This window comes from Habropoda laboriosa, unplaced genomic scaffold (assembly GCF_001263275.1).
Source record: "Habropoda laboriosa isolate 0110345459 unplaced genomic scaffold, ASM126327v1 scaffold148, whole genome shotgun sequence".
NCBI classification, from domain to species: domain Eukaryota; kingdom Metazoa; phylum Arthropoda; class Insecta; order Hymenoptera; family Apidae; genus Habropoda; species Habropoda laboriosa.
In genome coordinates, this window is record NW_017100279.1 from 1,006,801 (window position 1) to 1,030,599 (window position 23,799).

The following is a 23,799-nucleotide window of genomic DNA, read 5'->3' on the forward strand; positions in this document are numbered from 1 at the left end:
CTCTGTCGGTGGTTCGCATTAGCGAATGTGACGCATCGTTTTGTGCGATATATCGCCTCATCTTGTCGCTTCTCCAATTTCAATACGCGTTATTCGCTTGTCGAAACTATTCTTCGAACCGCAAAACGTGTAATTGTCCAAAACACACCTGAACGAAATTAAAGGAAATGTGTGTTCATTTTAGACGTTTAATTATCATCTCAATTTTCATATCGAGCTTCCATATTCCTTCAGATTTTCAATTTTATTACACACTATCCCAGTGTTTGTTATCGTTATCATCTGCTATTTCATTTTTAATCTTTTCACCTGTCAAAGACACGTGCTTCTTTTCATAGAATATTCCAAAATAATTTGGCGATTAATCCGTGGGTCACGCTTGTCTATTCGATCTTTTTTCTCATCAATGCTGGAATGGCAAACAAAAGCATAATTCGACGACCCACCGATGACCCTTAAGTGACGATTATAACAGTGTAAAATCACAGTTAACCTTAATCGTCACTCTTGAAAATAAATTCTCTATCGGCGAACAAGCGTTCCTTCTTACGCCCTAAGTAATAGGCTTCGCAAACTATGTGGAAACCAGCGGTGCTTCCTCCAGCTACACAACCCTCACCTTCCCCACCACCAGAAATAACGCAAAACCATCGAAACCGCCCACGGGCAAGATTAAAAAAGGATCCAAAAGAAAGACGCGGAGTTTTACGAGGCTTCGTTCAAATCAACCCTCGGCCGTCCGCATCAGAGACGGTATTCACGTTTATTCGCAGGGTCGCGAAGTCCAGGCGCCGGTTCAAACGGAAAGGTTTCAATAAACGTTCGATCATTGATACCGTGGCCGGCCACTCGACGACCAGTCGTATCCGGAAGCCTCGCGTGGTCGCGATAATGAAACGAAATCCGGGATTCAGTGGGATTAGCCGTTGGAAGCGTCATCGATATCGAAACCCAACGCTTGCGAGCGGCGTCAGTTGAAACCGTGCTCGCCTCTGCCCTACAACCCCTTCTCTCTCCTTTTTTCTCTACCCCCTTTTCGATTGCTATAACTCATCTTCCGAAAATGATCTTCCTGAACGTACCGAAAGTTCGACCGAGCGACGTATGTTTGGTAAAGATGCAACAGCAACACGATAGCGAAACGGGAAACGCGAAAACGTGCGTTAAGCGTGAATCAACGTCGACCAGGCTGCGTCAGAGTAAAATCGTTCGATCGATTCTCGATAGCCTGCACGTCAGTATTTAGAAATGGCTAATGCAGAAAATGGTGGTGTTTTTAATGATGTTACGAGTGTAGACGGTAGACGGGGAAGAGGAGTGGTTCAATGTTGGCGTTTTACCGTTGCAGAAGGCACGTTACACTGGAGGGGGAGTGGAGGAGCAGCTGCCACCGCCACCGTCGCCACCACAATTGAAAGAGGCCGGGCAATTGGACGGAGTTCCTAGACCGAATTCGGTTGATCGTATCCTTCATCCGGATGGTAGCCAGCACATTTTGACTAGTCACGAGACTCTAAATAAGGTAAGATTTGGCACTATTAAATTAAATTGCACAGATGGTTCTTGTTTTTGTGAATTGAATGGCTCCCGAGGATCGTTCGTTAATCGGGAATTCCCCCGAAAAATTCGTGGAGATAAAAATGCGCGGAGATAGATTTCATGAAGTAAAAGCTACCTGTATAACACTGTACATGTTGTATGGACATTCAGTTGTGAAATAAACTCTCGACGAATCACAGACGATCTATAGATTTGAATTTTCCCGCGCCGTGCGGCTTCGCGCATGCTCAGAAGATCTTCGAGCGTTCGCCATCTGCTTGGTTCTCTACTAAGCGTGAAAATCAATGCGATACGTCGGCAAGAAGTTACTCTCTATAGACCTTACCGACTGTATCGGGTCGATAAAAGATCTCGCTATAAATCGTCGGACCAAATCTCGCTAGATCTCGTATATTTCACTATTTATTCATTTTTTTCGTAAAAATAAATTTCGATATCGTTCTTCTATTCGATCGATCTTTACCGACGTGAAGCTACCCCTAGATCGTTTTCACAACCCCGCGGAAGGTGGCGCACGAAGGTTCGTCAACTTCTTGGAGTGTTCGTTCGATGGTGCAATAGTCGCGTGACTGATAAGAAAACGCTCTACGTTATCACGGGAATATTACGGGGAACACGTGGACGAGGCAGTCCGGCCGTGGCTTCGTGACTCGTCGGCTCCAGGCCGGATGCGGTCGGTTCGCCGGAAGTTCGATCAGGTGTTGGAGTGTGTCGCGAGTGAATCTGCAGTCGTGGACGTCGATCAGTCGAAAATTCGAGCGGAAAAGGAACGTCTCCGGTGGTTAATAAGACTCGCGGTACATCCTTGGACCGGCGTGACAAATTGAAACACATTATTGATCTTTTTCCATCGTCGACACACGGCCGACTCGCCGCGAATAGTGCGGACGTAATCGTTTTTTTCCCCCCTCTGTTCGCCACGCATGATCGATGAGCACCTACTCGCGGATGAACGCCTTTTGATTTATCGCTCGCTCACGCTATAGTCGAGTTTATCGATCACATTGTATAGAATTTGGAATATTAAATACGATCTTTTTCTATCTTTTAAAAAATTTTTTTTGGGGACAGAGAAATTAGGAAATTTATTTTGTACTATTTCTAGGTATAAAATTGTGCAATTTTGCATTCGAAGGATAAGTTCTTGTTGCTAGACTCGATCGATCCTTGCAGATTAGAATTAGAATAGGTGTTGGATGGTGATTCACGAGTGGCAATGAGTCAGTTCGATTACCAAAATGAATCACAATAGATTTTGCACGAGCTTATCGTACAGTAGACACTAAGATCTGCCGCGGTTTGTTTTGATAAAGCGAATAATCGATGGACGTTAAGTGAGAGGGAAAGCCCACGCGAAAGAGATCATCTCGAACGTTTACGACTTCCTTGACCGAGCTCGTAACGCTGTTGACTCCAGAGAGAAACGTAATATTCTTCCTTACGGGTATACCAGCTCGGTGTATTTATGATTATTTCTCCTGTTCCAGGAAATTGGTTGTTAAATTTTATTACCGGTTTGAAAAGTTCTTTTTTCATATTTTCGGGATTATCCTCGGTAATAATTTACAAGGGTTGAAAATTACATTTAACTCTGATGAAATATTTTACGCCCTCGGTCTCGTGAAATACGGGGAAGACAAGGAGAAGGAAAATCTGTTTATCTCACAGTGTCACGTTCGGTACCGGCATTATTTATAACGCAAAACACCTTACCACGCGTGTTACCATCTCACTCTCTCCGTATTTGGCATTCGGAGAATGGAATATACGCTCCCAGAGCCGCAATACAATAATTTTCCTGTCGTGACGCGAACATATTTTCCTTCTGGCCAACTTCACCTTTTCTTTCTCGACTTCTACCGGTGATTTATCGCGACGTTTTTCCCAACGAACGTCGCATCAGCTTTCAACTGGTCGGGGTTCTGTCAACCGCACCGAGAAATTTTACGATCTTCCTGGAACCTGTAAGAAATTTTCAACGAGATCCGCTCGTAAAAAGTATTCTTCCTGAAAAAAAGAAAAAAAAAAAACGAAACGATTCTCTCGTCCCACGTGAAATTTCAATTTATCCATTCGTCGAGTAGAAGAACCACGAGCTTGGCTATGTCCTATTCAACTCTCTGTCGGTTAGATCAAACAGTAATTGGTCTAATAACTCGATCTAATGGATTCCGCTATTAATTCTTCCAAGTGCATCCCTAACTCTGGTAACAGGAGCAGTTTCATCAACTGTCTAACACCAAGCCCGAAAGTTCGGCGAGATCGAAACGAGGCTCTCGAAGATGCACAGCTGATGGGATGGACTTAGAAAGATTCAGGTGGTATGGGTGATTTGGTCCAATCGAACAGAACTCCAAGCACACTCTAACCATTTCTCTCTCTCTCTCTCTCTCTCTTTCTCCCTTTCTCTCTGGTGATTCGGCTAGGCGTGTGCCCTTTAAGGTGACCCAGATAACAGTCTAGCACTATTTTATTTTCTACAGTATCTCGTTCTATGCGATTCTTTTGTGAGGGCGCGCGAGAACGCTGTGAAGGGCATTATTTTCGCGAACGAGTATTCCCGCCACTGAATCTCCCTCCCTCTCTGTCTTTCTTCTTTTCTCTTTCATGCTGCTTCACCTTGTCCAACATTTCTTCTCCCTTCATCCATTACACTCTCTCCGTTAAACGACGCGAAAATTCGATCGAATTCAGATCGTGCTTCGTGGAATGTACTTGGTGTCTCTGAACCGTTGGTTTAATCCCGAGAAATTTTTCGTATTAAGCTTCGTTTTGTGAGTAAATCGATATTGAAGATACCACGCGATGTCAGTTGGTTTGTATCTGAGAAATATCACTGCAAATTACCTGTACTGCTGTTTGAGCTTATCACGTTAGGGAATGATGAAAAGGAAATGAAAGGAAGAACCAATATCCCCGGTGGATCGATCGTAATAGTGAAATAACTTGGCCAATGCGATCCTTGGTCTCGATACCGATGGATTTTTACTTAGGGAGCCTCTTCGGGTCTCTTGTGTATCGCAACGAGAATATAATAGGGATCAGCTCGGAAAGAACGTTATTCTTGCACCGGGACAGTCGAACATGTACGTGAAAATGTGAGTGCGCGTTAACTCGAAGAATCTTCAATTTATTAAAAAATGAAGCTCCGTGTAAAATCTTCGATACAGAGTAGAACAGAATGATGGATTAAAAATTTAAATTTTTTATATCTTCGTGTATATGAAACTCTGTTCGAGTTGCACTATTAGTTTGGAGACATCCGGTGCATTAGGCAGTTTCCGAAATGGAAGTATAAATTGCACGGCTGGCAGGTTGTTGTAATACACGGTACGATAAATAATCCAAACCGGGAAACGTCTAATTAACGATAAACCTTCTTCGTTATCGGCGTGCAATTAGGTGAATTACAGGCGAGCGAGCGCGGTCGCGTAGCCTGGTTCCCTTTATAAAATATTATAATTGAACCGGTCGATCGGGCGACACGCGAGACCGCCACGCACGGATTCGGCTCCGGATCGTTTAATCGGTTGCCCGCCTATAAATCGTGTCTGGTATCTGATGACAACTCAGCGTTTATTACGTCCTCCGCCATGGCCCAGGCTGTCCACGCAACGTGAACTTCTGCTATAATGCATCGCGATGCGGCGAGATGCAATTGTGCATTCCACGCGGCTCGCGTTCAACTCGACTTTGCCCGGTATATTAAATTTAATGAATTCCTTTTTTATTCTAACGGAGTGGAGAAAATAGAAGAGGGGATGCGGATGTGCAATGCGGTGGAAAAAGAGGTAGTAGAGACGGGATATTCGTTGACTCGTACCACTTGGACATATGAAATAAAAGGAAATCTAATTAACACAGATTCGCTAGTCAACTCTTTTAAATTAAATTCTAAATTCCACCACAGAGAGAGAGAGAGAGCTGGTATAATACTCTTCTACGGTAAAAAAAAATGAGAGGAGGAAACAAAGAAAATCTCTTCTCTATCCTCGACAAATACACTACCCTCGGACGCTTTACATAGGCTAGGTCGTATTCGTAGTTTTCGAAAAAACAGTTACACTTGACCACGAAATCTCGCGTATACGTCCATTCTAACCCGGTGCCTAGGCTCGTCGCGGTGCATACGAACGCTGCATTCCACCTGGTATTGTGCACTTCCTACACGTTCGAGTTCTCTTATTTCGCTTATTACTCGCGGCTGTTACACGCGCATCGCTCTTTTCCTGTCTCTCTCTCTCTCTTTCTGTCTCTGTCTCTCCCGCTTGCTTTTCTTCTGTCTCTCCTGTCTCGTTTTCTGTTTCTCCCTCTCTTTCTCTCTCTCTCTTTCTGTCTCTGTCTCTCCCGCTTGCTTTTCTTCTGTCTCTCCTGTCTCGTTTTCTGTCTCTCCCTCTTTCTGTCTGTCTCTCCCTCTCACTTTTTCTTTGTCTCTCCCTCTTTCTCTCTGTCTCTCCCTCTCACTTTTTCTCTGTCTCTCCCTGTCACTTTTTCTTTGTCTCTCCCTCTTTCTCTCTGTCTCTCCCTCTCACTTTTTCTTTGTCTCTCCCTCTTTCTCTCTGTCTCTCCCTCTCACTTTTTCTCTGTCTCTCCCTGTCACTTTTTCTTTGTCTCTCCCTCTTTCTCTCTGTCTCTCCTTCTCACTTTTTCTCTGTCTCTCCCTCTCACTTTTTCTTTGTCTCTCCCTCTTTCTCTCTGTCTCTCCCTCTCACTTTTTCTTTGTCTCTCCCTCTTTCTTTCTGTCTCTCCCTCTCACTTTTTCTCTGTCTCTCCCTCTCACTTTTTCTTTGTCTCTCCCTTTTTCTCTGTGTCTCTCCCTCTCACTTTTTCTTTGTCTCTCCCTCTTTTTCTTTCTCTGTCTCCCCCTCCCTGACGCCACTCTCTCCTTCTCCGTCTCTCCGTCTGCCCCTTCCTCTCTCGGTCGCTGTCACCGATGGTAAATAACCTACACGTAGCCGCGGTCTGTGCATAAATTACGCATTCATACACGTAACCGTGGCTCGATCGCGTTTAATGCGCTGCGGAGGATGATGCACGTAGACGGCGAGATGCGATCGTAAAACGTGGCTCGCTCGTTAATGCACCCGATGTGTATCGGCGCAATACACACCACCCACCCTCCAAACCGGTGAATTGTAGTCCAGCGAACTGCGCGTACACGCGGAAGCTCGAGGCCATTTTCTTCTAATTGTTGATCGCGCGCCAGCTTTACAGATATTTTCAGATAAAATCGCAGGATCGTAAACGTCGGCGGGCTTTAAAACGTCGCTTTTGTCCTTGCGTTCTCTTCATTATTCAGAATGTAGACGGTGAATTGTTTCCCCTTTTATTCCACAGTTTTTATGTACGTGTTACATTATACCCGCTAGAACTTTCTATCGCCATATCGATTCTCAACTTATAACATCAAATTAGAGAATTTTTAAAGCTACTAAATTTTTAAGTGACTTACAGTTCCTAATTGTACCAAACTTTTAATCAACAGTGTACACAGAGGTTTATCATGACATTAATCGAGGCTGGTAAATTGGAAATTTCCGAGAATTTCCGCCGGAATATTTTCCTCCGATAATTACAATATAAAACCTACCAAACTATAAAAATATAAACATTTTAATCTTCTCAACCGTCGATCACAAAATATTGGCAAAAATAGCGTATTATCGCCGTCGTAAAAACCATTCGAATAGGACGTTTCGTAATTCCAATAAAACATTAACATTTCTCAAATTTCCATTTCAACTTCGAACTTGGAAATCTGATAAATGTGCGCGACATACGTATATATCGATGTCACGATTTGATCGCGGCAATATACGCCCGTGTATTCCGTTTTATTGAAGAACCCTGGCAGCGCTCCGGGATTTAATTGGCAAGCGTGCCTCGCAACGTTTCAGCTTGTAATCTAATCACGATTTGCTCGGTTCACGAATTACCCCTCGGCATCAGGCACCGGTTGGCTTCGTGGATAAAGTCTGCGACGCAGACGCGGCTGCGAATACGTCGTGAGTACCTTTTAAAGCTTCGTTTCCCACCCATACACGCTTTAGATTAACCATAAAGTCGGTGGGTCTTCGAAGTCGTGCTTTTTATCCGTTTACACGAACGACCGGTTCACGTCTCTATTCGTGTGGAAATACTTGAGCGATACTGCGACGGTAAATTTCGTTTAGCTTTGAAGAAGAGAGGGGAAAAAAGAAGATCGATAGAACGTTTCGCAGAATTTGATATTACCGCGAAACTGAATGATTACCAATCTTCGTTGAAACGAAATATCAAAGAAAACAGCGAAACAAAAGTATGAAAAATTTCTGTCAAATATTTGAGGATGGAATCAATTACTCTTAGCCCAGTTTGTAACCGTTGTAACTGGAGAAAACGAGGTCAGATAGGAGCAAACGTTGCTCTAAAAATTTTCATTATTTTCCGGTGTCGAATTCACGTTGAACAGAATGAAAATCGAGCGCGAACCCGCGATAGGGTATAAAATGTTCCATTAAAATATAAAGGGCTGCTAGACCGAAACTCTGTTGGCGGAAATGCCGTTTAAAACGTTCGCTATATATGCGCGCTGACTTGAAAGGTCGAAGTTATTCTCCCTTCTCGTGATGCAGAAGAATCAATCGAGACTTCGTGAGGGTCTGCAGTCAGGTGGCTCGCGACACGCGTGATTCGTGCACGAAGTGGCAGGAAGCGAGTTCCCGGTGTACCAGTCCGATATCGTGATACGAAATGCGTCTGAATCACCGTGCTTGTATTTTCTACCTTGCCAAGTCACTTTCTTGGCGTGACTCACTCTCTCTCTTCAAAGTCCCCTTTTCTCGGATACGAACCTTATCCCTTCCACCTGTGTATCACGCGAGAAACTTTTAAGTCCGGCTGGAAAATCAGCGTTTCGTGTGACTTGTACGATCTCGAGATCGCCGTGCACCGCGACCGATAAATATTCGCGAGAACCGTTCTTTCGTACGCTGTTTCATTATTGTGATTGATGCTCGCGTGAAGCCGTTTCGAGGGGAATTGCGTTTCAACTGGTTTTGCAGAACTACTCGATGTTTTCTTTCGGTTTCGCTGAATTTACGTAGATGAAAATAGCGGTGATTTTCTTGGTGAAATACAGCTTGCGTGAAATGTTCTTAAATTTATACTTTGTAGCATCGAATAACATTTATAGCACATCAAGTTGAGTTTTATTCGTAGTAAATGGTCATTTTAATTTTTATAACAGTCTTATGTTATAAAATTAAGAATTGTCGAGTTATATGTGACACGTGATATTTCGTGTTTTAATTACCGTTAATTATCAAGTTTCGTCGTTTCGAGGACTAACGATAGATATGATAAAAAGGTAGGTTCAATTACAAAAGTGCTGGTGGTTAAGAAAGTAGTTGATATAATAGAGTCATTACCACCGAGGCACTTCTAAAGATAACGCCGAGCTCCAAAGAAACGAGCGAACATTCGCTGCCTGGCGTTCGTTTCTTGTCTGTCTGATATTAGTCGGGCGTAACTACTGGCGAGCGTACCGCAGCCACTGTTCCACCCTGAAAAGGCGCAAGCCTTCGTTCGTCGCGTCTAGCTTCTGTCTTCCCGAAGAAGTTCATATCTTCGATTGAAGTTTCCTCTTAGAAAAACCATCTCGTCGGTTATTCTTTCGTAGCCTTATAATACAGCTCGCGGGGGGGAAAAGAACAGAGAAGAAGAGAGAGAGAAGTATCGAGCCACGGTTGTCGTAAACTTTTATCGGGCTCTTATTGTACGCGAGTATCTTTGAGAAATAGGAAGAACTGTCTGGCGTGTACGGCTGTTCCGCTCGTTTCCTTGAAAGATCCGAGCCAGAGCTGCGTTGTCCGCGAAACTTTTCCCTTTTACTCGGCCCGCTGGAAAGGCTTCTTAACGCGAGCGAGAAATTTCTCGCTCGTTACACCCTTGTCCCCGTGGTGCATTACCATAATGCACGTCGGTGAAACGTTAAAATGTCTCTGTCGTTTCGTTTGATTCCTTTTATACAGCCGGGGACGCTGTTGCCAAGCGCCCGCCACAGCCACCCTCTATCTCTCTCTCGCTCGCTCTCTTTTCTTTGTTTTATTTCATATTCGACGATCGCGTGTTTGCGTTCTCGCGCCTCGCTGAATCAAAAGTGCATTCTTTCGCGAAATTTTTAATAGAGTGTATAAAAATGCTCTTGTGAATTCGAGATATTTTGGGAATATTCTCCATATTTAATCTTGGGGTTTAGTTTCGAATTTTGGCACTCCTTGGGCAAACTGCATCGTTCATTTTCAAGTCTAATTTTTATACTATTCTGGGCTTTGAAAAATTTTGAAAAAATTCTGAGATTCTTACCGAAGTCTCTACTATATTACAGAAAATGAATGAAAATTCTTTTCGAAGAAATACACGAGTGAAACTTCACTAAACTTCATCAACGACCCAAACTGCCTACGAAGGGTTCATTCCAAAGGAATAAACATCAATTCCTCAAACTCAGATTATCTTTACCAAGAAAGACTAAAGTTTCATCCTCCTAATGTATAATAACCTAACCTAACCAAACACTACACCTACACCTACTCAGGTGTTCGACAAAGTGTTCTCGAAACGAACACGACTCTCGTCCGGCAGATAAAAGTGGCTCGATGCTCGATCGAGAGAAGGCTCGAAGGGAATACGATTACCTCGCAGATGTAAGCGGCGATCGAATCGCGAACGACGCTCAGGACTCGAAACAGCCAAACGGTTATCACAGGCGGTAACGCGGAGATAAACGTGTGTGTCGCGATGATTTTATTTCGGGATCTAGCGAGACAGTGTCCTGTTCTCGCTCCAAGAAATATCGAATAGAGGAGAAAGGACTGTGTGTTCCAACTGGAAGCTGTTAAATACCACGCGATACAATGGTCGCATTGTTCGTGACCCACCGCTGCAGAGATGCTTTTAATTAAAGCCGCCGCGCTTCTGAATCTCTCTCTTTCTTCCTCTTTTTTCTACTTTTTTATTTACAGCTAGATTCGAAAGTGCCGCAGACTAGTTGAGACTAGCAACTCCCCTGTTTATCGATTGAAACACGCGCCAGATACGATTTTTTCCCCCTTTTTTGGTGCACGTACGCTCGGGGTTCGTCGATGCGGATCCTCGGCAAAAGTCGATTGAAAACGACGCCGCATTGTCTCACATTATCGATCAGACCGTATTCATCCGTTTGACGATAGACTTACCCAGATGATTGTTTGCTCCGTATCCTTGCTTCCCTCCCCCGGTTTTAGGGGGACGGGCCATTATCAGGCAGACAATGAACCGTGAGATTCTTCTTCCGCGGCGCGGGTTCGATGCTAATCCATCCGCAGAACGATTTCAAGAAGTTCGAGTAAATTGCGCTCTTCGAATCGGTCGTTTTTCACGGTAGCGAATAAAGAGCATCGTCGGAGTGGTCTGAAGTGGCGGAGCTCGATACGATGAATCGTTTTAATAACATCCACCCAAGATTCTGTAGTACGTATATATATATATATTGTAAAAGAAAGGAATTGGAGACATGTGTTCCGCGGAAGGAACATATTGGATAGTATTCGAGGCGCGTATCGCGATCGTAAAAGAAAGGGTCACCCGTGACGTCGTTCCTAGTTGTGCAAGTGGCCCTGAGAGGGTAATTCATTTCGAAGACTATAGACGCTCTAACTGATACAACCAACTAGAGCGTTTAGTGGACACGTACCTGGGAATACAAACATTCGTTATACCGCATAGAGAATTGTATAGCGAGGTAGAATTGCAAACGAGTTTCACTAGTCTCTCGAATAAATTCTGAGAATAGAGAATTCCAAATCGCAGACCTTCCATTCTACACCCTATTCTCGAGGAACGAGAAAGAGATCTGCTCCTCGCGCTGCAATCTTCGAAACGAGGAAAATTCGAGAAATCACGGCTGCATCCTTATCGACACCCATCCTTCCGCGAAGACTCGAGGGGAAGAAGCGATCCCCGGAGAACCTCTGCTCCTCGCAGGAGGCTCGGGAGGGATGGCCAGCACGTTGGCGGCCAGGGTGAATGCAATTTTCACGAGGTGGCGGTGCAGTTCACCCCTTTATCGGTGTGACCGGCCACAGGAACGCGGGAGAGACGAGGAGGGTGGAAAGAGCGCGAGTCGGTGAGACAGGGAGAAAGCTCGTGGAGGGAGAAAGGGCGAGGGAGAGAGAGAGAGGAGAGAGGAGGTGGAGCGCGTACACGGAAACACACGTACGTACACGAGGAGCGGCGCGGCTCAGTAGTGTGCCAAGTGCGCCCAGTGACGTAGGTCAGTGCTCGCGACTACGCCGCTCCCGCGAGCTGCTGCCGCTTTCAACCTCGTTTCTTTCCTCCGGCCTTCCGGTCGCGATGATCCCCATTCACCGTCCGCGCTCCTCTGCGTGCTGTGCGTCCTCTTCGCCCTCGTCTTCGTGCCGCTGCTACCGGTCACCTTGACACGCGCGAACGAAGGTTAGGTCTGCACCTGCAAGCTGCTTCGTCGAGCACCACGCATTCGACGCCGGGGAACGTGACGCGACGCTGACGAGGTGAATAAGGGTGAACATGAAAAAAACCACCCCTCGGGGTAGCTTCACTTCCCTTTTCGTGTGAATCAATTGAACACGGTGGCCAAACAGTGAAACGTGCTCTCCAAAGACTCGTCCAGACGTGAAATTAAGGGAATTAGGGAGAGTGAATCTCGTAGGGTGTATAGGTTATGATCGTTGGAAAGTGTCTCTCTACGAGAGACTGTTTGTGCGCGATAACGTGGTTTATCGAGGTGTATAATTCGATATAGGAGAAGGACTCCCAGCCGGAATATAGGTTATGGCTTCTAATGCAATGTGGTTTGCGCTTGCAACGTGGTTTCGCGGTGTAGAATTTCATAAACGGATGTAGGTTAGCTTTTCAACGCGAGATTCTTCGATAACGTTTCTCGTCTCGAAAGGAAGCAGAGTCTGATCGCGGTTTTGCTGCATTCCTGTCGCAGTAGGCGTGAAAGAGGGCCTGCCGGAGTAATCGTATGCAACAGTCGATACGTGCTCTTTGTGCCCAACAGCGTGACGCATCCCGTGTTCGAAAGCAAAGCCTGTAACTGTGCCAAGTACAAGCAATGACGCAGGTCGTTGCTCGTGCAAGGGTCATCGGTGAGCGTAACTTTTCCGCCTGCCGGCAATTTTTCCACCGCGAGACATGCTCGTTTCGAGGGTCTCGTTCGAATATCGGGGGAAAAGTTGAAACGTCGAAGGGCCGTTGAGAGAATACGTGGAAAAAAAAAGAAGAGAAGCACTCGCGGTTGGGTCGCGTGGACGCGGCGCGCGACAGGAAAAGAAAAATACGAGAAGAATTTGAGAAAAATAGGACGCGGTCCGTACGAGATGGAGACTCTCGAGTGGCGCGTCGAAATGAATCGAGCACAGCCAGTGACATAGGTCAGTGTTCGCGGCGACCGTGCGTCTACGCCGCCTTTATTTCTCCAAGCACTTGCAACTTTTCCACTCTCTCCACCCGATATTAATCGCTGTTCAAATTTTCTCTCCCTACCCTACAATCGGATCACTCGAGGAAATATCAATTTCAATCTTGAAACTTCACCGAACGAACAATCATTTCTACTCGATTACGCAAGTGACTGTAATCAAACTTTCGTACTACTTAGATGCGGAGGAAGAGAAACCGCGAGTCAGCCACGGTATTGAAATATTGGTAGAAAGAAGGAAAAAGTTTAATTAAACTAAAACTGACGCTCAACCTCGCGCCGTGGTTTCGTTAATGTCGTAATGGGATTTTCCAAACTTTCGAGATCTAATCGTTGTTTATTAATGTTCTTACGGTTACGCCGTCGTTCTCAGATTAATTACCCCCCGCGCATTGTCCTTGAAGTTTTAATCGTATGCAAAGTTCCCGAAGCGTTTATCGACGAGTCAATCCCCACATCAGCGTGCAACTTTTCGCGGCTGCAGCTGTTTCAAACGAAAGTTGAAGCGCGACGTGACGTTGTTCCAACAATGCTACTTCTCCGTGCACGCGCCACGGCTTACGCTTGTAATCCGTGGATCGTGAAGCCCTGGCAAGGGTGTGAGAGCTATACCGGTGCGTATAACGTTTACGTTTCCCTACGATATTTGAACGATTTTTCTTCCTCCATACCTCGCGACGACTGTGTCCCGATTAAATAACTCTCGTTCGAAACAAAAATGTTTGCACAAGCACACAGAGACACGCGAGGTCGGTATACCAGGTATACTTGAAATTTCATTTCGATAAAAGACTACTTTGGAATGATTAATTTTATAACCAGGTTAAAGTAATTGGGAATAAAAGCTCGAGTTACTACAAATGCTACGTTATTTCGTGGAAAAAGAAGGTCCACCATTCCGTGACGGAAAATTCCCGACAATTTCCTACAGTCCTGTTAACTTTGTTGCCCTTCCTTCGCCAACGTTCAACGCTCCGATATGCAAACATTCTCTCTCCCACCTGGAATACGTTTCACGCGGTCAACACGCTGCTCGCTACGTGCATCGCGTGCGATACCATTTTTACGTTCGCTTAAAAACCGTTTATCTCGACGTTTGCCGTCTAACGTCCCTTTCTGTTTCGTCTAGAACTCGAAGGATTGCATAATTCATGCGTTCTATCGATTCCCACGAGAGATACGAACAGGCGAGCCTAGGGGAGGTTGTTCTCCTAAACGGTCGGCTTGATCCTAAGAAACAAACCTGATTGACCTGAAATCCTCGTTACTTCAACTATATACCCAGCGGGTGAAATACTGGGCGATTCGAATTTCGAGCGGAACGTGTAACACGCGATACACGTGAAATAAGGGAACGATAGCGAGTAAGAAATTCGCTGACAATGATACGTCCTGTACGAAGAGACCCGATATAATCCACGGTAAGACACTCTACGGTTCTCGTTCCCTGAAAATCCTCTTTCGCTTCGGTGGGACGGATATCCGGATAAGGGCGAGAGAGTCTCGCGGCGAAAATTATGCCGATCGCGTTCTAACATTACGACGACAGCTTCGAAATTCGGCCGGGCCAGCGAAGCTTGTCGTTCCTGCAGATATCGATCGCGTTCCGCGGCTTGTCAGGCTAAGCTGCGAGTCTCAGATTTCTAGGTGGACGCGCGAATTTATCGACTTCCCGAAATTATACTACAGCGCGATCCTCGCGTTTATCCCGGCTGTGGAACCGATCATCGTCGCATGCCACAAGCTGTCACGTTCGAATGGTCGTATAAATCTGTTTCTCACGGCTGTTTACGGGATACGTGGCTGTAACCTTCGAACGACGGTCGCCGGGTCACTTGTGACCCAGCTTTTAAATGTCTCTTGATTCAGCCAACATATCAAACAGAATCGCGGCTCTTCTTTCTTCACACTATAAATATGTCTATTTAGTATATTTTTGAAGAATACGAAGTATGTATAGCGAAGTAGAGAAATGTAATTTCACTTGCGTACGAAATTTTAGAATTGGGTCATTTTTGACCCGGCCAAAGGGTTACCGAGAGGAGAAAGCATACTAAACAGATAAGAGAGTCTATTTCACGTTGATCTCTTTTATTCCCCTCGAGGAACGAATCTGGAGCAGACTGTTGGGAAATTTATTCGGCGTATTTTCCGATTTTCCCGCTCGAGCCTCGAGCGAGGAAATTTTCGTCGATCGTGTTCGAAAAGGAAGAAAAAGAGAAAAAGACGGTTGATCTCGTTAACAGCCTCTTGACTCGCAAATGAGTCCTCCTTTGTCAGGGAACCGCGGGCGTTTCGAGGAATTCGAGTTGGATTAGCGAGCCGCGGTCGCGTTTTCGAAGAATCGTCCGAGCGTTTCGCAAGTTCGCGCAAGACGATCGAGTGCTTTTCGATTAAGCGATTGCGGAGGAATAGGGGGAACTGTGTTTTTTCTCGTTAACGATGTGAGTAACGAGACACGGCGGTCGGATTTTGTGTGCGAGCGTGGACAGGAAGTACAGGTCACAGCTGCTGGGAAAATACTTGGTGTAATTTCGCTGGAGTTCGTGCAGAAAGTATCGCGGGGGAAAAAGGGAAGAGGAATGGTAACGGAAACAAAGATTACCGGGAAAGTTGAGGGAAACGAGGAGAAAGAAAATGGAAGTTCCTCGCTCGAAATTCTGAGTTATGGAAGATACTTCTGTTACGTTTCTCGCTTAACACTTTATCGACAGATAGAATCGGCCAGGTCGATTGCCCCGTTCTAATTAAAACTTGCGTTATCCACGGGAAACGCGAATTAGCAACCCGTGTGGGGTAATTACGTTGCGCTGTGTAAACGTTGAAAACGCTTTGGCGCTCGCAAAAAATTTCGCGAAAATTGAGGCGATCGTTGGTTCTGTTCGTCGTGATTTGCAATGAAATAGGTTGATTTAGTATTTCATTATTATATAAACACAGAAATTACAATAATGAGTTGTAATTGTAGAGCTTGACATTTCATTCTTTATTTCGCTCCATATTCTCCATTTAAATACCCACATGAAGTGGATAACGAGAACCAAAATTTTCTGCTATTTTTTATCAGATATTCCTGATAACTACGATTAGAACGCTCTTCGATGAATATGTCAATTAATTCGAAAGACAGAATATTTTCTGAAAAAGCTCCTGATAACAGTTAAACACTTCAGCGACACTAAACATTATATTTTCGCAAGCGACAAAACAGATCCTACAGATCGGACGAATTTCTTGTTGAATTATGCAAAAACAATTAACCCAATTTCAAGCTCAGGTTCGACGGCACTTATTGCTCCGCCTGTTAATTGACAACGTTCGCCAATTAACGCGACGCTAATTTGCTGAAACACGCGCGAGCGCTGGAGCTTGCTCGAGCGGGAGAGCACGGATTGACGAGCGATTTACGTTGCGCTGAATTCGATCGTGGCGGTCGACGCAGCCGGCTAGAATCACGATAATGAACGATAACAGGTTCAATTCGAGTAGCCTTTCAGTTTTAATAGGCTGGCTCTCCGACGTGCAGCCGGTGGTTCGCGATGCTCTTGAGCACGCTCACGGTGCCCGCAACAACGCAACGTGCGCGCACACCGGCATTAACGCGATATAGTAATTAACGTAGCAGCACGAAATGACAGGATGCGTCCGCTTCCTCTTCCTGTCGGACGCCGCAGACATTTTTTTTCTCTCCGTCCAGTGTTCCACTTAACTATTTCATTTCGCGAAATGAATTTCATCGAGGAATTGTTTGTCGCTTCTTTCAATTATCTTTCGTTACTGAAGGTAATTATAATCGCACAACGACGAGAGTTGAAATTCTTGAAATTTCGTTATTTCAAGTGTGTTTGCTTGAAAAATTTTGTGACGTGGAAGAGAAAACTGTGGAATTTGGAATAGAAAATTTGGAAATTTTGTAAATTTGAAATAGAAAACTTGGGAATCTTTTTAATTTGGAATAAATAACTTTGGAATCTTTTAAATTTGGAATAAATAACTTTGGAATCTTTTAAATTTGGAATAAAAAGCTTTGGAATTTGAAATTTCGTAAATTTGGAATAACAAACTTTGGAATTTGGAATTTTCGAAATTTGGAATAAAAAGCTTTGGAATCTGAAATTTCTCAAATTCAGAATACACTAATTTGCACAATACTCAACTATTCCGCATCGAGCCTACCTTCACCCCTTCGAAAGGGTTACTAAAATTAAATATTCAACCGCTCCTCAAAAATCTCCCTTTGTACAAATATGATAGTAAAAAATTCACGGCAACTTCTTCAAATTTGATTATTCCCGAAAATACATTACATCGTTTCGTAACAGTTCTCTCATGAACTTGACGCGCTGCCTTTGATAGTTCCGCTGCCACCTCCACCCACACCGTGTCTACCCATTCGCAAACTTTCGAAACAGCGTGCAAGGCGAAGCAATCAAAGCTTTGTAAACAGAGATAGCCATTGATCTCCGGTTTAATAACTGTGTGTCGCAGCACGAATCCCTAAGCTGTTTCGTAACAGCGCGTCGAACACGAACGCTAACGAGAACGTCAGCTGGTAGCCTCGAGTTCTCTATTCACTTTGCTCCGTTGCTTCTGCCAGAAGGTTGGTGCTTCCCTCGTCTTCCAACGTGTCTACGTTCCAACTTTTTTTTCTTCTTCTCTCCGAGAAACACTAACGAGAACGTCAGCTGGTAGCCTCGAGTTCTCTATTCACTTTGCTCCGTTGCTTCTGCCAGAAGGTTGTGCTTCCCTCGTCTTCCAACGTGTCTACGTTCCAACTTTTTTTTCTTCTTCTCTCCGAGAAACCTCGAACTTCGAGAGCTGTTGGCGACGATCAAAAAATCCAGGGCTCTTTCTTCGTCCGTTCGTAGAAGTTCTAAGTTCTTATTCCTATTAGAGAAAAACACCGAGCGTTATCACGCGCCTCGAGGGACACTCGTATAATTAAAACTCTCGGAAATTTTGGACTCGAGCGAAGTTTAGCAACTGAGCTGAGCTTGTTCTTGACGCGCAAACATTCCGAATGTGACAAGTGTTTCCTGTAAAATGTTGAAATCTTCGCGTAGATGCCTCCGTAGAATGCGGACCATTCGGTGGTTGTTTCGCGAAGAAAAGTTGGCGACGCTGAATTATGTTTCTCTGGCGAAAGTTACTCGTTACTGTGTTCAGCATGGAATTGGATACATAGTGATTTTTGGGAATGAGATAAACAGTAGTAGCTCTTTCTTAGTAGAGGTTTCAGCTGAAAAATCTAGGGGGATGTTCTTAGAGTTGACGAGATAAACCGCAATTGGATTATATCAAGGACTGCGCAAATTCAGCTCACCGAGTTAAGTCTACAGTATCGAACTATATTGTACTCCTCTGTCTACACGAACTTCGTGAGCTTTATTTTCTGCTGTGCATTTAACAAGCTTCCGCGTTTAATTAGCTTTAAAGTTACTCTCACGTGAACTAATTATTGTCCTATGAAAATTCACAGTTAGCCACGGTTGCTTTCGAAAATATTCGGACGCTAAGTAGGTTTGACTTTTTAGTTGTGTACCTGGGTTAATTGTGAACGGATTGGGATGAGCCTTTTTTCTGTGATTGAACTTTATTTATTGCTTGTCTAATGCATTTTTATACGTGATATTGCAATACAGGGTAATTAAAATTGTGTGTGATTGGTATGTTGAAAAAATATTCGGACACTCAGCACAGATGTATATTTTGAGTATTCGTGATATTTGAAATATTACGAATATTTTTGCCTGTAAATACCGTGTTTGATGGTTGGTTATTGATGTGAATATTTTTTGAATAATTGTGGAATAATTGCTGAACATTTTTGGAATATTTCTGGTACTAACTGTGCCTACTTATCCAGTACAAACCACAAATGTTCACTTTTAAAAAATATTTAAACCACTAATATTATTCTTAAACAATTTCCTTGCGTCTCCCAATTTTCTTTACATTTCGTGCAAAAACGACTGCTAAATTACATCTACCGAAATTGCACCGCGACACAACTCGGTTCATTCATCACACGCGATTTCCTCCACGCGAACGTGCATCTTCTTGGAAGAACAAGGGAAGTGGAACGGCGATAGGGAGGGAACGAAGCCATTTATTTTTCACTTAACACGGGAAACTGTGCCAATTTCCGCGATTTCTTGGCGAAACGGCCGCGCGCGTTTACGGCTGATATGTCTTACCTGCTCGACAATTAAAAACAACGAAATCGATTGATATGCTTCGGGCATTTGTTCGTCCGCGTCGCAGTTTGGAAAAACGGCCGCCGATTACTTTCCACTCGGCGGACTGTAAATAGAAACGAGGGACTTTCCGAGTGTAATCAACACGTCGTCGACCAATTCGTTTCTTTCCTTTCACAGCCGGCCCGGCACATTTTTCCCCGAGCTTTCGGGCGAAGATTGAAACCTCCTTTCGAGTCCTTTGATCTCACCCTTTTTCCTTCGCCACTGCAATGCGAACGTTTGACGTAAGAACTCGACGTCGACGTTTGTTCCCCTTCGAAATTCTTTGGTGAAAAGGATGTCGAACATTCTGCACACCGAATTCACGTTCAATTGTGAAATTTCATTCAAGGGTATTTTATACTCTTTCGTTAATTTATTAACCCTGCAATTCTAACGTCTGCTATTCCTCTGAAGATTCCATAATATAATTAGACAAAATGTTATTCAATGGAAAGCCTCCATTTTCGTAGTATTAAAATTTCAGTCATAGAATCAACGAACCAATTAAATATTATTCCTCTGAAGATTTGAAGAATCGTTATTCCTTCCACTGAAATATTACAATTAGTCTAACAAAACAACCTACTGACATAAAATCGTTATTTAACGAAACGCCTCGATTCTCGTATTAAAATTTCAATCACAAAATCAATGAACCAATTAAATATTATTCCTCTGAAGATTCCACTGAAACATTATAATTAGACTGACCTAAAATTATTACTCAACGAAGAACCTCCACTCGCACAAAATTAAAACTTCAACGACAGAATCACCGACCAATTAACCAAACCCACGCATCGTTCCTAAAAGCAACCACAATAATTCTCGAACGTTCGAAAGAAAAGCATATCGCGGAAAAAGAATTTTGCAAAAATTCTCCCCGGAGAATGCACAGCGAGTCGATCGATTCTACCCCCGGTACTAATCGTTAATCAACGCCCGGCCACTCCGACCTCCTTCACCGGCAATTTAACCTGTTGATCGTTAAACCGATCGTTTCGATGCGAGACATTAGGTTGGAACGAAAACGAGGGATCGATCGTGCCTCGATGAGGAAACGAGACATGAGATCGACCGTAATTCGTAACTATCCCCCTACGAACGAGAGAGAGACCAGCCAATTGACCCTCTTGTCCGTAAGTTAGCGCCGCTTATGCCCTCGCCGCTAATTAAGGACGGCATGTCGACTCTAACCGGCGGCACACTAGCCTCCCGCTGCCGGTAGCTTAATGGAAATTAGTCCTGGCTCGCGATTTCCAACGTGGTCGCGCATCGGTCCTGGGTAGTCTCATTAGTTCGTTTAAGCGTGCCGCGCCACTTCCGCGAGACTCTCTCCGCGAATAATTCGATTTCAACCCCCCGTCGCGCACGTCTGCTTGAACGCGTTCTGAACCGCGTACTCGGCAAACGCGTCCCATTGTACCCGCGAGCCGGCTAATTACACCGACGTCCGACGCGCCCATTTCCTTCCGAACGATCGACGCTCGTGGAAATTCCCTCCACGACGATTATTGCACGTGTTTAACGTCGTTAGAACGGAGTATCGCCGGCTTTTTTTTTTTAGATTTTAGACGGTGATAAGGTGCTCGAGTGTTGTAGACTTGTGACATTTGCACGTTTCTCTTGGAAATGTTACTGGCTGAGTACAGGGGTGAAATTTTCGATTATCTATACTTTGTTGGTTATTGTACGGTAGGACTCTCTGTAACGCGGGAAATACGAATTAAGTTCTGGTTTTTTCTGCTTTGGAATTTGTACGATATTTTACTGTTTTTTGATCGCGTCACACGGGGTCCCGCTGTGTTGTTTAGTTTAGGGGTTTAATTATTAGGAAGGTAGAAAAGATTATTCGTCTCGTTGGCTTCCGTGAAACGAGTAATTTCGCGAGTAACTATGAATAGAATGTTGCATAGTGAAAGGGGAGTAAACGCGTGGTGAATGGTGTCTTCGAGCAATTACCAAGACCTTCGCGAGAATGAACCGCGTTAATTTAGACGTCGTAAATTAAGGTCGGTAATTGCTTTTCCGTTGAGAATAAATTCGCAATTTCGCCTGAGGCAAACACTGGCAACCGTTCTTCTTTCGAGAAGTACGAAGTCTCGTTCGTTGGAACGAGTATTGATTTTGTTGGACGTGTTCTGACGATAAGCTAGAGGGTGCACAGTTTCCGGTAGATTTGCACCCTCTCTGCTCATGGTAACTGCAGTTTCCTGGGTGCATTGTGTCTTCGGTCGATTAGCGAATCTCTGCTTTACCGACTCGTCGCGCGAACAGTGCATTCAAGGTGGACGAGAGGTCGTGCAACTGTTCCTTTTCTACTGAAATGCCCTCTAACCGTGATTGTCTCGTGAACCGTTTCGAATTGAAATTCGTGTGATTCATATTCGTGTAATAATTAATAACGTACCACTTGCAAATTGATCGTAGAACAGAGGTGGATTTAAAGCGTGTATCGTATCGAACAAACGCAGTGTTGTAGTTTTTAGTTACGTCGAATTCGATACCAGTTTAGTAAAAGTTATTACGACAATCCCATAGTGGTTTGTCTAGGTTAATTTATTAGCTAATCAAATCTAGATCGCGAAAGGAGGACGCATCAACATAATTAATTTACGCTCCAGTCGTATAAACATCCTGTTAACAGATGGCCTAGTAAAAAAGACTCGTTTACACGAACTGTGACTATAAAGTATCGCGTTTGACGACGATACGCGTCAGACAATAAAAAGAATCACTGCCCGTGAATACGCAATAAGCCTTCGTATCGCGCAATAACAAATTTCATATCGATTCCACCTAGCTCGTTTATACTACCGACTAAGATTGTTCGCGAGTCGATGGAAAGGTGTATAGAGACACACGTTCGTGGGTAATACTCGACGTTATTATTCGTGGTTTAGACGACCGTGTAACGAACACGGTATTGGTACGATCAGTTCGAGAGTGGTGAGTAAATTGTACCTGTCGATCGAAGCGGCGCGTGAGAGGTGAAAAATCGTGAGAAACCGTGAAGATTCGTGAATATTCGTCGAATATGCCCCCAACGACACCAACGGACTCAGCCATGTGCTCACTCTGCCCGCGTTCCAAGAAGGCTCAACACCCAAAGAAGCTCGTACGATTTGACTCCATCGTCGACACATTCTCCATCTCCGACTCGAACGCAATCACCAATCAGAGGGTAAGACGACTAAACTGTTGTAAACGCGGAACGTTATATAACTCGCCATTTTTATGCGTCGTATTTCCCGCCTTTTTCACGTATCGACGCTTCAATATTTTTCCCATAGATTTTGAGGTTATCTTAAATTGAAATTATCGTCGATACAGATAAATAAATTAGAATGCGTTTTAATTCTTGAAATACAGATTAAGTAATATACTTCGGTAATGATTATTTTTCGAGTTAGTCGAAGTGAATGTGTGAAAAATCGTACGTATGCGAATTTAGCAAATTCGGATCGCGGTGAACGCGGCTAATGTAGCGTCGATTCGCTATCGCGGAGTCCTTTAACATTTACACGTCATTACCTGTTAATGCTGGAACAGTTACGATGCACGATCAGCTTTCGAACACTAACCTCACTTCAGGTGTACACTATTTACGTGGATCTCTCAAAGCAACAACCATTAGACGTTAATTGCTGCTTTTTTTTGCATTACCGATATATTGCATTATTCATATACTTTCATGTATAAATAACGCACCCAAGCTCCTTCACCGATCAGTCTGGCAAACTTCATAAACCAAAACTTGACGTACAACCTCCCATCGCGTAAATAGATTATTGAGAAAAAGTTTATAGAAGACTTTTAAACGATTTCAAACTTTCTGCAATATACAGGGTGTCTCGTGCAACTGGAACAAGTCATATTTCTGTTTTCCTTGAAATTTGAGCAAAATTTCAGAGGAAAAATGTGAATGTTTCAAAGATGATTATAAATGTCTTTGTTAAATTAAACGATTCCAAGCTTTCTAGAGTATACAGGGTGACTCACACAACTGGAACAAGCATGAAATTCGACAAAAATTTTAAAGACAACAAGTGAACAGTCCAAATAGGATTAAAATATTTTTATTAAACATAATTTATTCAAAATATCTCACAAATTAATTGTTTTTCGATTTAATACTTTTCCCACGCAAAATGGCGGGAGAATTGAGTCTTCGAAAAAGCAAATATACCTTTCCATATGAAAATATCATACAACTGCAAAGTGCACGTGTGAAAAACAAATACGATCCTCTTTGAACCATTGATCTTTCACCTCCGACATTTTTTTCTAATTGCAATCGAATAGAATTACGCGAATCACCTTGTACGTCGTAACACGAGCTAATTGAAGATTAAAATCAATTTTCGATCCCAGGAACGCGACGTATGCATACGATAATTGCCAATCAGTAGTTGGAAGCGTGTCGATAAAAGATTCATCGGCTTCCGGCCAATTTTCTCCGTGCAAATTTAAAGAAAGCTGGGTGGGTCCTCTCTCCGGTTTGACGAGTTT

The 23,799-nt window shown here is 43.9% G+C and overlaps 1 protein-coding gene across 1 annotated transcript in view; it reads left to right on the forward strand.

Annotated features, from left to right (window-relative positions):
- The window catches only part of LOC108573539 (disks large homolog 4), a 309,458-nt gene that overhangs the window by 71,207 nt on the left and 214,452 nt on the right, over nt 1–23,799 (forward strand). Inside the window, exon 4 of the mRNA XM_017936002.1 lies at nt 1,349–1,522. Within this exon, the coding sequence (XP_017791491.1) occupies nt 1,349–1,522 (174 nt within the window). The remainder of the gene's footprint in view (nt 1–1,348; nt 1,523–23,799) is intronic.